Source organism: Diorhabda sublineata, chromosome X (genome assembly GCF_026230105.1).
Source record: "Diorhabda sublineata isolate icDioSubl1.1 chromosome X, icDioSubl1.1, whole genome shotgun sequence".
NCBI lineage: Eukaryota > Metazoa > Arthropoda > Insecta > Coleoptera > Chrysomelidae > Diorhabda > Diorhabda sublineata.
The window spans coordinates 40151504-40167502 of NC_079485.1; the positions used below are offsets into that span (position 1 = coordinate 40151504).

General features: G+C 30.0%; 3 protein-coding genes across 4 annotated transcripts; 1 reads left to right on the forward strand and 2 right to left on the reverse strand.

Moving 5' to 3' along the window:
• Positions 1-1304: 1304 nt before the first annotated feature.
• On the reverse strand, positions 1305-6354 carry LOC130451261 (probable ATP-dependent RNA helicase pitchoune). Its single transcript, XM_056790169.1, has 8 exons — positions 6151-6354; positions 6023-6100; positions 5792-5953; positions 5335-5595; positions 4043-4357; positions 3416-3717; positions 2007-2330; positions 1305-1709 (listed from the first exon to the last, which is right to left on the reverse strand). Exons 1-8 carry the CDS (start codon positions 6248-6250, stop codon positions 1362-1364), a joined length of 1890 nt encoding a protein of 629 aa, XP_056646147.1. The 5' UTR covers positions 6251-6354; the 3' UTR covers positions 1305-1361.
• A 2015-nt stretch (positions 6355-8369) lies between these two features.
• Positions 8370-13236, forward strand: LOC130450783 (uncharacterized). The gene is made up of 2 exons (XM_056789409.1): positions 8370-9245; positions 10304-13236. Exons 1-2 carry the CDS (start codon positions 8574-8576, stop codon positions 10901-10903), a joined length of 1272 nt encoding a protein of 423 aa, XP_056645387.1. The 5' UTR covers positions 8370-8573; the 3' UTR covers positions 10904-13236.
• A 296-nt stretch (positions 13237-13532) lies between these two features.
• Positions 13533-15996, reverse strand: LOC130450835 (uncharacterized). 2 transcript variants are annotated; one of them, XM_056789487.1, is made up of 3 exons: positions 15684-15874; positions 15403-15623; positions 13533-14499 (listed from the first exon to the last, which is right to left on the reverse strand). In XM_056789487.1, the coding sequence occupies exons 2-3, from the start codon at positions 15548-15550 to the stop codon at positions 14081-14083; spliced, it is 567 nt and encodes a 188-aa protein (XP_056645465.1). In that variant the 5' UTR covers positions 15551-15623; positions 15684-15874; the 3' UTR covers positions 13533-14080. The 2 variants fall into 2 exon arrangements, with proteins under 2 accessions (XP_056645465.1, XP_056645466.1); XM_056789488.1 differs by lacking the exon at positions 15684-15874 and adding an exon at positions 15886-15996 and having other exon boundaries at positions 13539-14499.
• Between the last annotated feature and the right edge of the window lie 3 nt (positions 15997-15999).

Here is a 15999-nt window from a genome sequence, read left to right on the forward strand (position 1 = left end):
AAACCCATTTCGATGTTTCTACTCTAAACGATGGAAAAAGCTGTCAACAATTACATTAGAACAGAGATTCTGAAGTGGAAACCTCTCCATCCATGTCAATTCGCATACCAAACTGACGAGCAAAGAAAATGTAGTATGTGCCTTCTTAGACATAGAAGGCGCCTAAGACAATACTCCACACGACGCTTCAAAAGAGCTTTAGATGCGAGAGGAGTATTACTACTATCTACTATAACATCAGAAATGAAAGTAGGGTAAGACACCATTTCAATCACTACAAATAGGTGATGCCGTCAAGGAGGAGTCGCGTTCCCATTTAAGTGGAGCTTAGTAGTAGACGAACTCTTATGTGGGCTAACTGAGCTCAGTGTGCCCTGTCAAGGATATGCGGACGACATAGTCTTCTACGCAAAAGGATGCTTTGATAATGCACTCTGTGACATAGTTCAAAGAGGACACAACTAAACAAAAAAGTGGGGCTAAACGTCAATCAGAACAAGACCTACCTAATTTTCTTCACTAGGAAGAGAATACTCAAGCTCATCAAGCAGAAATTCACGCAATTTAAAGCGGGGGCAGACAAGCCCTTTAAGGGATCCGAACCATTCTGTGGTCTCAGCTACAGAACAATGGAAAAAGCACTGGAAAAGATGGTAGATAGGAGCAAAACCAATTATCGGGACAACCTACAGGGGCTGAGAGACAGGCAAAGAATCTGCTGGGAAACTACAACCAAAGTAGATCTGTTGAATGTATCAACCTAAGTAAGAACAATCTATAAATACTAATAGGAGTTCTATCGGGGCACTGTTGTCTCAACAAACACCTGAAGACGCCAGACCTAGCAGATAATGAGGCATGCAGATTTTGTTGCACAGAGGTCGAAACCTCTATCCACATTCACTCAAGTGTGAAACTCCAGAGCACTACATCTAGGTGCGTATGAAACAGAAGACAAAGATCTCTTGCAAATAAAGACATCCCACATTCTAGACATTTTAAAAGGAATGTGATTGATGGATCAGCTGTAAACACTGGGTTCTCCAGTATCACAGCAAGAAAGGGGGACACAATAGACCATTTTGGTCGCAGTGTATGCAAGACCCTAAATCCATTCATAACAACTGATAAAATAACCCATGAGGTCTTAAATAATTCTAACAGTCTGGAAATATTTGTTATTTGTGAACATTGCCAAACCTTTTCTTTGCTAGTAAACATTGCGTGTATATATTGCAAAGGTTATAGGTTTACATTTAATAGAAATAATTTACTTTCAACTTATTGGTGCAGAAAAAACAATGTGTATAATTAAAATTTATATTACTTCTAATATATAAAAAGGATGAATTAGAATATTTTTATCTACTAAACTGCCTCCTTTTGGATTCATTTTTAGACTTAGGTTGCCTATAAACTGTGTTTTTCTTAAAATTCTTAGAATCCATGGAATTCATATTCTTATAAAAACCAAATCCTCCACCTCCTTTACGTTTTTTCTCTGGTCGTTCCTGCTTCTTAGATGAAACTTTTAAATCTACAGCAGGAGGTACTCTAAAGCCAAAGGAATAGGCCACTTTTGCTAAGTCCAACGTACTGATGTCGAAAATGGTTTTGAGATGATGGGAGTCGTACGCTCGAACGTATGCTTTGAAAGCTTCCTTGGCAGACATATTCAAGAAGTAATTTTTGCCAATTAAATTTTCGAGCTAAAAACAAATGTATCATAAAAATTTATCGAATAAAATCAAAATTGATTATATAAAACTAACATGACGTTTCATATAATTTATGATAACTATAGATTTATGTTACAAAAATTATCTCTCAAAATATCTATCACATGCATAAAATTGCGAATTTTTTGCTATATTTTAGAAAGTTCATTCAAATCTTATTTAGGTCTTAGGTGGCTGAATCCTTGACCTATGTAAATGCATTAATAATAAAAATGTTCAATAATTTTTCAACATTTGATAATTAACTGACACAAGTTAAAAACATACCTGTTGCTGAATATCGGCAATTTTACTCCAACTGAACTCGAATTCATTCAATGGTACTTTTGCCTGTTTAAGATATCTCAGAAAACCTAATTCTTCGGGTCTTAAAATTAATAAAGCATGACCACTGCTTCCTTCTCCTCTAGCTGTCCTTCCAACTCTGTGAATATATTCTTTTGGGTCATCTGGAGGATCGAATTGCACAATCCAATCAACGGCTGGTATATCTAAGCCTCTAGCGGCAACATCAGTACATAATAATGTACCAGTTTCTGCATTACAAAATTGGAAGAATGTTGTAGTGCGTTTTGTCTGTTTTTGTTTGCCCTGAAGTAGCATCGAAAAATAATTAAAAGAAAAAAATTGCACAAATTTTGATTGTCCAAATGTAAAACTACAAATCTTAAAACTATAAAAAAAATTTCATCTAGAACAGTATCATAATTTTCTTTAATTTTGATTAGGTAAGTTAAATGATTTATAGAACTCTAATATTTTTTATACTGGATAAAAATATCAAAACATTCAATTTTCTGGAAACTAGAGCAAGCATGAAGGCTTAGGATCAATAAACTTAAGCCCTAACATCAATGTCTTCGTATGTGTTTTCTTCATTAATTCACTTACTATAAGTAAAACTACTTGTCAAATATTCTACACTTATGAAATTTTCATGATATATATTTTAATTACTCAATCAACACGTTGAAGAGAGAAAACACAATACCCATTCTTTACATATCTTCACTGATATTTTTATAATCTTAAACATTCTTATTTCAGTCTTGATAAAAAGCTAAGTATCCATCTGAGTCCGTTTATTTGAATAAAATTGTTACTATGTTCATTAGAGGAGATTTTATTGGAGGAAAATACCTAGATACCGCAAAAATTTTATGATAAATTTAATTGTTGATAGTTTCATCATTTCAATTGGTATGCGAAATTATATATCAGGTCTCCAGTAGAACATTTATTCAAGTAAACTGACAATCTTACTTTCCATTTGACATTCAATAAACACAAACTTCACAACACTAGTGCTTTCTAGGACTGAACCCACATATACATAGCCCTCAGCTCGTAAACTACAAAATGAACTTCACATATCACACCTACTACATAAGTACAGATATAAGTGAATTAATGAAAATAATTTCTATTTTCACATTATTATCTCACTAAAACAATGTTTAATTGGAGGATATTCAGTGAAGGCAAAGGAAAAACTACCATAAATTAGTCTCAATCATTTGTAGGAAACTTATTGCAGTGATTTGAGGAATAAGACATGTCTCAAAATTCAGGAATTGACTTGCCTTGAAATTTGATTTTCTGAATTGAAAAAAAATGTAGTTATTATCAGTTCTCACTTAAATAATGAAACATTTTAAGTGAAATTGAATACTTACATGAATACACATAACCGGTAGATCAATATAATTAAATAACTCATGATGGTATTTAACCGACATACAAGAACTGAAGAATACCATAATCTTCTTTTTTCTATTCTTCTTCAAGAATGTAAATAGCACCAGATGCCGTTTATCAGAAGGACACACCACGTAACCTTGTTCAAGTCCAGATACAGTTGCTTCTGTTTTTGTATCATCCACATCAATATGAACAGGCTCTTTTTTTAAAGCTAAAGATGTCAAAGCATCTGTTTTTTTATTCTGGGTTGCACTAAATAACATTGTTTGTCTTCTTTCTGTAAAAATGTGACACGGACAATGGGTAAAATCTGTGATTGCCAATTAACATGCCATAAATCTGGTAAATCCCACATAATATAACTTAGGAAAACTAAGCTTATATCACATACAAATTTTTGTCAATTATCATGGTTCCCCATGAGATGTGAATAAATTCTACTTGATGGGTAGTTTCATCAAAATAACTATTAAAAGCAAATCAAAATATCACAAAAATTAACTTAGGTTTAATTACATACACAAAATTACTTTTAAAATATATTTTTGAAATAAACCAAGCTTTGGTTCAATTTTTACAATTTACAACCTGTATATACTTACTTGGTAAAATATTAATAATCTGTTTCATTTCTTCCTCAAATCCAACTTCCAATATCCTATCAGCCTCATCAATTATTAAGCATTGTAAATTTTTATACAAAAAATCGGGAGTATTCTGCAGGTGATCTAGGAGCCTTCCAGGTGTTGCCACAAGGATATTAATACCCTTAGACAATTTTTGGGCCTCTGTTTGCCTAGCAGTGCCTCCCATTACTAATCCATAAGTATGATGGTGATATTTCATTAATTCTTTCAAAACTCCAAAGGTCTGCATAGACAATTCTCTTGTTGGAGATATGATGATTACACCAGTACCTGATAGGGAGAAAAAAATAGTACATAATAATTCAGCACAGATTTTTCCAGTGACAACTATTTGTGAAAATTTTATTAAGGTCAATTCAATCAATAGGTACTTTGAGTTAATTTAGAGAAAACAAATATGATATGATGGAGTCCTGCCATTTAGGAACAAAATTAAAGTCAAACTTGATGGTGACCAAAATGTAATGCATCAAAGAACAATTCATTTTTATTATTAATTTCTTTTTATATTAATGATAATCAGAAACAATTTACATTTCTGGAAATCAATTCACCCTAACTTTTGACAGTGATTATCAGAATCAATATTGTGTCACGAGTGTTAAACTGTAATTTATAACATGAAAAAATATAGTAGCAACACTTAAAAGCAAGAGAAGACATCATTCATAGCTTGAACTTACAATTGAAAAAAAAAATGAATAATAAATTAAAGAGTTGAAAACAAACTAAACAATAGTACAAATTTAAAAAAATCTGCATATTAGTCAAAATTATATAAAAAATAATGTCATATAAACTTGTTCGACACTAGAGAAGCTAATAAAAACTGATCTGAAAGTTATATAATATTTCGGTATTATATTGCTTATAAAGAAAGAAACATATTCAAAGAGAATGTTGAAATTACATAAAAATTTATAGATGTACCTAGACAAAATTATATCAAAAGATAAATTAGTGAATAGATCCCAAGCAAAATCACTACATATGCCAAAATTGTTCATAAAAACCACCTGCATAGAGAATACCCAAATAAAAAATAGTGCTTATCTAAAAGATATTAGGTAAACTGATATAAATATAAGTACAGCTCTAATTAATTAATTGAAATTAATTGAAAAATGTTAGTACAAAATCTATTCTAAAAAGTACTTATGAAATCCTCACAGTTTCATAGTAAATTGGTTGTTCCAATTACTTCACAATATCCATATTTCACTATAGAATGCTATAGAGGTACTTACCATTTCTAGGCATAAATTTCAATTTATAAATTAATTCAACTGCTGGTATGAGAAATGCAAGAGTTTTTCCTGATCCTGTTTTGGCAGCTCCAACCAAATCTCTTCCTTCCAGAAGGGGAGGGATAGATCTTGCTTGAATTTCAGTCAAAGTGGTGAAACCCATGTCAGCTATAGCCTTTAATGTATTTTCACATACTTTGTCTTTCAAAGATGTAAATGAGCTGTTACTTAGAATTTCTAATGTTGAACTTGAGCCGGGTACTGAAAAATATATTTAGAATTATTGTTGAATTAATTTACAATTCAAATCAAACTTGAAGGGTAGTTCAGATTTAAATTAATCATATTTCTCAACTTGAGCTAAAACCCCAAGGAAAACTCATATTCGCCTTAAAATCATCATACAAGCATAGTAAAAGCAAAGATTAGATGAAATTTTTATTATGTAAAAACTCACATTTGCAATCTAAATCTGATTTATTTTCATTTTCCTCCTTGTGTTCAGATCCTTCAATTTCTCCTTCACTTACATTTTCAAATTCCGTGTCGCTTGGATTTGTTCTTATCTCTTCTCCCTCAGTATTCTTTCGTTGTTTCTTCTTATTTTTTTTCTTTTTCTCTAGAAATAAATATTGAATTAAAAACTACCCTTAATATTTATTGAACTAGTAAAGTGAAATATATTTACTTTTAATGGGTCCTTCTTCATTATCTAGCACTCGTTTAACACCTTTTCCTACTTCAACGTTCTCATCAATTTTTGAAACTAAAACACATAGTAATTAGTAAAAAAATGAATGTTCGAAAATTGTTTACCTTCTTTATTATTTTCAGCTTCCTTATTTTGAATGAGCTTTAATTTTTGTTTTTCTCGTTTTTTAATTTTTTTCATTAAAACTCTCTCTTGAATAGACATTGTGCTTGAAACTATAAGTAATTATACTCAATACACGTGCTCATAAATGGTGCCACAAATACAACTTCAAAATGTTTTGAGGCTAAGCTTTACTTCTTAACCTTGGTTTCAATGGCCTCTTGCTAATACTGTACGCAGCTAGTTAAAGGAAAATAGTGCAGACACTGCTGTTTAGAATAATATATTCCTGAATAAATTGCACTTAAATAATAGTAAAGACTGTTCTTGTTCATTTCATAATACAGGTATTACAGAATATTATTCGTGCAAACATTAAGAAAGCTGTTGACATGTTCAGTATACATCTACAACCAAATATATAATTATTCTTATTGAATAAATAAACACGTAGACACAGGTGAACTATAAAAAAGAAATAATCGATATTCGTGATTATAGTCGCATACTATACAGGTGATCTAAGAGAGAGTATTATGTTGTCGACCATCAAAAATGGGATTTCCACTCTTGATACATTTAATCCACGATGTGAAAGTTAATTGATAAATACAATTACTTTTTCCTTGCTGAGAAAAATTAAAATTGAATTATAGCAGATATATAAGAGGTACCTACTATGTAATGATATTTGGTTGGAAAATATATTTTTTAATATATGGTTAGGTAATTCTTCTTTAACACGTTTAAACACCCTGAAGACAAACCTATTTGCATGAATATTTTAATGAAAACTACCAGTAACATAAACTTTTATGGGTCAAACTTAATTGATACTATTTCATAAAATGCTTTGAATGGCTGTAAAGGACAAAAAGTTACAAATCACAAAAGCATTGATGTTACAATATTTAAAAGAAAAAAATGTACTAAATAATAATATTATAATAAATTAAAAATATTCTACTTCCTATCTAAATTGCCAAAAAGTATGTAAGAATTGCAACAAAATATTGGGAAACAGAAATAATACACGGATAATGCCTCAACAATTTCTTATCATCGTGAAGCAAAACAGAAAACAAATGTGATTTCCATTCAAATTATATATTATACAAAAACAGTTTCAAACTCAAATTTAAAGGACTGATTGTGATTTATAAAAAAGCATGAAGACTTGAATGATTAGAAGGGCATAGATATACAAAGCAAAGTTTATGACTATAGGTCCTCGGCATAACACTATTATTCTTGAAACATCCTGTATCAAATTAATTTGAGCTTATTTAGTTTTCTTAGTGATAACAAAAATAAGGTGAAAAATATTTATTTGCTAAATACCTTTGGTGACAACTATAATACCTACCTGAAGTATTTGATAATAAAATTGTATTCTTCAAAACAGTTGTGAATTTTATAGATTTCTTTAATAAATGAACCTTTTTGTAAACCGTTCCAAATAATGCATAACATTATAATAATGAAATTAGCCTCAATCACTTACAATGTATAATTTTGAGTAAATCGACTGTTATTACTTATTTTTAGCGGGAAGTTAACGAAATAAGGCTATATAATTTATTCTCTATTGACATCAATTAGCGAATTTTGTTAATTGAAAATAAAAGAAATATTTTAGTCATAATTACAAATTCGACATTGTAATAACTTTGTCTATGTATGTATTACGTAATTGTGCTTAAATACAGAACCTATAAAACTGAAATATTTATCTACATACATAATTAGATATGCCTTATAATTGAACAAGTCGTTTTGGGTAAAAAAAAATCGTTCAACACTAGAATAGCAATAAAAATATTAAATGCTAATTTGTTTTATTCAATGAATGAAAAGGGAATCAGAGACGCGTTGTCTGGCCTAGCAGGCTTGGCGACAGAATGTCTGGTGTGACCGTATGTACTGTTGCCAGATCTACGCATTCCAATGACTATTATCCACTTTTTCATGATGTATTAAAATATTTTCTATAAGCTACGAATTTAAATCTTTAAATGATGGAAATAATCAAATTATAATATAATTATTTTCAATAATATTGAGCTAAATTTAAAGTAGGCATTAATTTTTTTGCTTGGCAACCCTGTTAGGAAACTTGTTTCATAAACGGATGTCGAAGCCTCTGTGTCAACTAGTCAAGTCTCGACGTACGTGGTTTATTGATACACCTTGCTTACTATTCGAATATATGGATAGAGAGAGGCTGGAACGTCGTTACTTCATGCATAAAGTTCCCCTTGATGGCGTGAGTGTGTTTAGTTTGGTTAACAGAGTGGGGGTTTTCTCTGAATCGTGACGAAAAATGGTTGCTACATAGATCGCGGATATCGTTCTTAGTGATATTTTATTGTTTTGTTCTATAATTATTTTGATTTGATTGTGTATAATTAGTGAAACAAAGTATATGATGGCCCACGGATTGAATTCGGTTATAAAGAGAACTGTAACAAGTACAAATTGTAAAAGCGAAGGTAAAGGCATTGGATCACGTAGGATTTTTGCTCCTCATTTCAAATTACAAGTACTAGACTCATATAGAAATGATGGGGATTGTAAAGGAAATCAGAGAGCTACAGCAAGGAAGTATGGAATACACAGGAGACAAATCCAAAAGTGGTTACAAGTGGAAAATACCCTCCGTAATAGTGTCAGCAAAGAAAAATCAGAGTGTTTGCAAGTAGAAAATATTATTCGTAGTTGTATAAGCAAGGAAAAATCTGAATGTGCGACAGAGACAAAAATATGCGAGTTCGAGTTGACCTTGAACGTTAACAGACAGCGGGACGACGATATGTTCAGCAGCGGTGTCGAAGCTCGGGTTCCGGCGCTAACGCAAAGCCCTTTGGCGCCCCCATACGCCCCGCCGCGTCCCCTCCCCCTCGACTTTACGACTCGTAGTCGAGGTTCAGACCACACCAGCCCGAATGTCGCCAGGCCAGAATCGCCCCGCTCTCCTCTGGACCCCGCAACACCGATAGATCTCTCATTTAAAAGACCTACTTCGATGACCAGCGCACCTGTGTTATGTTCCGCCGCCCCGCTCACTCCTCCCGTCTCTCACGAAACTGGCCAATGTGTAAGTCAATCATCTCATTACTTTGATTTGATTATCGTGAGACGATTTCTTTTTAATCACATATTAAAATGTTCTTCTATATAAATCAATTTCAGATATCTAGTCTCAAATTTAAAAACAATTTTTCATTTTATAATTAATAATTTTTGTTTTTTATAATTATGTAGGTATAATTAAGTTTATGAACATATGTAATGTGTGGGCAATATAATCTGTAATAAATTATTTGTATCCTTTATGTTGAGCACTAAAGGATACAAATCATTGTTTTAAGAAACCACTGTATAAAATGAAATTATGTAAGTTAATGGCATCCTTTTCTTTTAAAAAATTGTGTAAATTCTTAACATTTTCTTAAATATTTTGATTTCATTGTAACTCAATTGGAATGAAAAATGTAATACACACAGAATATAATGCATAATAGTGAAAGCAAATCAGTTGACAATTAATTTTGCCATTTAAAATAATGTAATGTCTTCATTTGGGATACAGATTCAAAATATAGATAAACTAAATCAGTGAATCTGTAACCTTCATAATTTAATGAATCATCAATGAAATCTTTTTGGGAATGTATAAACTTTTTCCTATTGGATCTATTATATATTTATTTATAAGATATTAGCAGTTGATTGGTTGGTTGCTTAGTTGTCCTTGTGTTTTGAAGTGAAGCATATTAATAATATTTTCAAATTGTTTGATTATTTTATAAATGTTAGACACAAAGCCAGAAAAACTTATGTATTCAATTTTATACATTTGACATATTGATATACCTACAGATACACTTAACATTTTGTGAATAAAGAATAATCATCACCATTGGGATTGAGTTACAATCCATGGAGAACTTGATGAAAATACATTAAATTTTACCTTGAACACTACATTAAATTCATAATATTCTTAGTCATAAACAATTATTTTACTTTTTTGAGTTTTTATCCATTTGTCAATAAACTATTTTATTGTTTTCTTATGAATAATACATGTACGCTCAATTAATGAATTATTGTTAATTATATTTAAATATAATATGATATGTTCTATTGCAGATATATTTTCCGATGTCAAATTCTCCCTCTGAACAGTATCATCCAGATATTTGGGATTTGTCAACTAAAAGCCTAAAAAGAAAAAGTCCCAGTCCAGTGCCAGTGATTTCCCCGAAGCCTGTTAAACTTTTTAAACCGTACCTTGACGACATAAAAGAGCCCGAAGAAATGAAAGAGCCTGCTTGCTGCTCTGCTTCTCTATCTCCTTGCGATACTATATATTACAACAATGTTTGTGATATAAAGTCAGACTACAGCAGCTCATATACTTTGCACGAACTTCAGCCTAATTCAGCTATTAATTACTATTATTACCCACCTTACACCTCCAGTACAGAATTCGAATGTAATGGTTATTGTTGTGAAGATATTAGCTACGGACAAAACCTGGCCCCACTAAAACATAGGCAGAGTTATAGTTTAGATTTCAAGTTAAGTGCCATAGATTGTTACTATCAAGACTCTATTTGCAAAGGAAATCAAAGGGCTGTTGCCTCCAAGTACAACATTCACAGAAGGCAGGTACAAAAGTGGTTAAAACAGGCCGAGGAATTGAGACACAGAAATGAGTCTATGAAGCAGATACATGCTGTAAGGTAGATAATCAACAGGTAGGATGCTACAGAATTAATGGTCAATTTCAAAAATTATATTCTTGTATGATTTAAACCTATTTTAGAAAGGGAATATCAATAATAGAAAAAAACTTGAATAGAAATGTAGCATGTATTATAAATTTGAAATTTTTCTGAGAAAGAGCGCCACTAAAAAATGTACTAATTCATGACAGCATCAACCTCCAAATTATTCACTATAAACAACCAATATAAATATACCATAATGAGATGTGAAAATACTAAGTGCAGAAAGAGGCTATCAACAATATCGAAACTATAGTCTCAATTATTTGTGAAACAGCACGTATTGAATCAAAAATGAAAATATGTATGATAAACATTCCAACTGAATGTGAGTACAATTCTTTATATTTGGCAATATAGAAGATGGCAGTAAGTTTGCAGATTTTCCTGTGTTCATATCAGAATCATGTATAATGGATGAGAAATTTAACTAGCTAAGTTTAACAGGATAGTGAAAACCCTGATTATTAATAGATAGTGTTCAGTTCATATAGCGCTGGTAGGAAACGCTATATTATAGACATGACAAGAGAACAGATAGCTAATATTTCAAGAAATGTATCTGCAAAATTGGAATAAGGATATAAAAAAAGTAAATTAAAAATTTCTGAAATATTTCAAATAATTGATTAACATGTGAGGTCATAAAGGTTGTCCAGAATTATTTACATTAATACTAGATCTGATATTACATCCAAAGCTGAATAAAAAAGTGGGAACAACCCTTTGAAGGGATGAATTGACAAATGTGAGTATAACGATTTTGATTACAGAATTTATGTAGCAAGTGTGATTATAAGATATTGGGACAAACAATTTCATGTCATCACTTACCAGAAAAATAATGTCTTGAAATAATTAGAAATAATTCTCACTTTCTCTCTGAAGCTTCCTTGCATTCATATAGGATGGGGTAGTTGATGACATTAAATTAATTTTTCTAATATCTTGTAATCGTTCCCAAAATATGAAACCCGTAATCAAAATCTCTTAGCAGATATTTTAATTCATCATTTTAAAGGTTTGTGTTTATTTTATTTGGTTTTAAAAACGATTTTACATAAAGAAATAGGGGTGTACTTATTTCTGTAAATATTGTTGAATCAAGTATAAAAATGAATGTATACAATTCTGAATAAAATTTTTTTTTTATTATTGAATGGTTATTTTATAAAGACAAGTTCAAAGTTAATTTCAAATTATTAATATACTCTAAAATTCAACATTAAGAAGTTTTTTTGAAATTAAAGAGAAGTTCTTGTCTATCCTCAAATAGGAAAATATGATTACAAGCCATTAAGAGTCTATTAATTGTTAAGAAGTAACATATCCGATTTGTTTATTTGCCTTATACAAATATCGGTGCTAATTTAAGAATTATTGCTCAGCATATGACAATGTGCCTTGTTAGATTGTAGGAAATTATGTGCCAAAAAATTAAACGGGAGACAGCTGTTGATATACCTGAAATTATGCAATATATTTAGTATTCTATTTTTGAAACTGTCCTTTGTCTTCCTTACGTTTGCCATTTTATTAAATAAATCTTGGTGTGTATGCTGCCAAGTTTCTTATTTATTATTTATTTTATAATTATGTGTATATATTTTGTAATAATACAATCTACTTAACAGATTTATTGGGTATTGTTTAAAAGTTATCATTTACAAAAAAACGGCAAGTAAATATTTAAAATGAGGTAACAATGTACGAGAATCATATTTATATTTTTGTAACAGATTGGTCTTCTCCAGTTTAACACTGTACGTGGGATTTCAAATATGTATTATCCAAGATAATTAAGTTTCTATCCATGCTGAATTATGTAAAGGTTGATGGTAGAGAATTGTGAAAATGGTTAGTAATATTTCTATTTTCACGGTTAACTAATTAAAAACAAATTTTCTTTTCCAATCATTGTTATGCATATATCATTGGTTAGGTATAACATATATAAACCGAAAAAATAGAACAAGTCAAATTTGATCATACATTTTCCTTGCTGTTTTTTACTATTCAATTTTGTAATTCTTTCAAATATGAATTTGCAATTTACTTATGTGATTTTGTTAGATATGTATATTATAGTAATGTGAATTTTGTATATACCGATCATGCATAAATATACTGTGACCATCAATAGGTTGTGAAAACAGCATTGATAAAATTGTTTTTTACCTTATTGTAGGTATATTTTTCAGCTTGGCTGATTGTATGAAACTTTTTATAGATATTGTATTATTTTATATGAGATATTTTATAAATGATATTAATAAAAATGTACATATTTAATCACTTGTTTTTTATTGTAATACCAATATGAAAACCTTAATTTTTAATTATACTTCTGTTTCTGGTGACTATTAATTGCAGTCTTCTTTAATCAAAACTTCACAAATGAAGGTATTTGAAAATATAATATATTCAAAATATGCAAAAAGCTTGTAATAACTGTATTCTTGAAAAAAATTTTTTATTTTTTAAAAAGTAACAACTGTTGCAAACGAAATGGGTCTGAAAGGATGTGCGGAAATGGTTTTAGTTATTAGGAAGGAAATTGAGGGGGGAGAATTAAAAAAAGTCGAGGCTCAAATAAAATGATATATATAATAACTTTATTATACCTCTGTTATATTGTACAATTAAAAACTTTTATATAAAAATAGACATAGAACAATGATATGCATACATCACAAACTCACAAAGCCGACATTACCATTGAATAAATAATAAAAAATATTTACTCAACTCAACAGTCTCTAGCAAATATTAAAAAGAATTAACAGTAATAATAGGAAATTTAACATTTCTATAAGGAATTGTAGTTAGTCTGAAAAATCGTTATGTACCTCATTCGTTACAAATATATGAACATCTAAAACGAATTTCAGTTTAAAAGTTCGCTGTCAATTTGTATGAGCTAATTTTTTACTGAATATATAATAATTAAGTTAGTAATTCTATGACATGATTTCAAAGTATGAATAGCCAAATTAGTTTGGTATCATTTCACAAACTCCAAATTATGTTTTATTTTAAAGTTGATTTGAAAAAAAAAATAAAAACCTTAAAAAGTACTGATTGCTTCACCATGTTAATATTTTAAACCATTTATCAGCACAGATATATATTATACTTAATTCAAAATAGCCTTTAATCCAAAATAAGCAAAAAAGCAAGTTGCATAATTTAACAAAACTTGGGTAGGTACATCAAAATAATTTTCGGTATTTTTTTTAATCCAAAAATGGTTAACAATGTAAGAAAGGGAGGCTGACATTCCAAAATAATTTTCATATGTATAAGAGAGGAAACTTAAAGCTCCGCAATTAACAATTGTTATCACATCTGCGAAGTCTGAACTTATTCTATTCTTGTTAGAGAAATATATTACAAGAGGTACGAGAGGAATGATCATGTTGCCTAAAGCTATTTCGTTTGTGTATCCATATTGTATCCAAATTGTTGAAACTATAAATGGAAGCGCAAATAAGTCTTGTATAAGTGTTGTTATCCTGTACATGTTATCAGTATTGGAGCCATAAGATGGGTTCCCTGAAACAGAAGTTAATTTACTTTTACCACCTTTTCTGTCATTCAATTTTAGATAGTGTTAATGTACCATTATAATACATCTATCATATTTTAATAGGTTGTGATTTCCCAGATTAAAAATGTGAGAATGTTCGATACATAGAAAAGTTTCCATTAATCTTCTCAGCATCTATAAAAAGTTTGCAGCATATAAAATAAATATAAGTCTGTTTTCTGAATTTTTTTCTGTAGCTTCACAATTTTGTAAGATTTTTAAAAAAAGCTACAGAGTAGTTAAAACTAAATATGGTTGGGTCATGCTTGACAAATTTTTGTTATACACCAACTATCTCAGCTCACTCACCACGTATCTCTTATAATTCCATGTTTAAGCAAAATTTAATATGTGGGGTTCATTTTTAATAGAGTATTCTCACAATTTTTAAAAATATGTATACTACATTAATCTATGCACACGGTTTTTGTAAGAAAAATATATTTCAATTTGATGTATAGTACTTACATTAATTACTATCCAAATATATGTACATGTACAAGTTACATATTAGCTTAATTATTTTGGGGATTTGAGATTTTTTAAATAATTGAATATTTGATAAGTCTCAACTAGATTTCCTATTGTTTTTGTGTTTTATGTGAATCTTTGAGTACTTCTGATACCAAAGGTGATTGAACTTAAAAATATGCGCCAAACTAATAGAATGAATTTAAGTCACCCGATATTACAAATTGTTCATTTGCAGTACAACAGATTGAAAATGGATGGCTTCTTTTATAATAAACTAGAGAAAAATACACCAGTGCACGTTTTTAGATTCACTTTATCAATTCAATAGTTTATTGGATAAGTATTCTTTTTTGTATATAAAAAACTAATTTGAATTAAGTATAAAACCACCTTACCCCATCTCCATACTCCCAGTAAAGAATTTATCAAAATAAATGCAAAGGAACATCTAGCATTAATAATGGACTTTGAACAAATATAACAATAAATGCTTGTACCAGCTAGTACAATATGCGATAAGGCAGTAGAATAGTTCGTGGACATTTCACATCAAAAATCTTCAAAAGCCATAAAATTCCCAAGGGATAGGATGAGGTTATTTTATTCATCAAGTTACCTACAACAATAAATAAAATATGAAGTTTGTCCAGATCTAAATTGGACTCACTATACGTACATAAAACTAAAATTCATGCTAGAGAAGAACACATTGAAAAGCTTTGAAATCTAATCCAGACACCACGAAAATAAAAACAATTAATGGTCAAATTTAATGAGTTATTTTTTAAATAAAATAATAGTGCTCTCCAATTTTCCGCATTCAAGTACAACTGCATAGGCTTAAGTATTTATCTTTCCCAAATCATTTATATACTTACTTTTTAAATATTTTATGACGTGCTAGTGCCTTACAAGATATTTGACCATTAAAAGAGAAGTGGAAGGATAGCAACCTTGGATAGCCTCTATCTATACAGCTTATCCAGCAATAT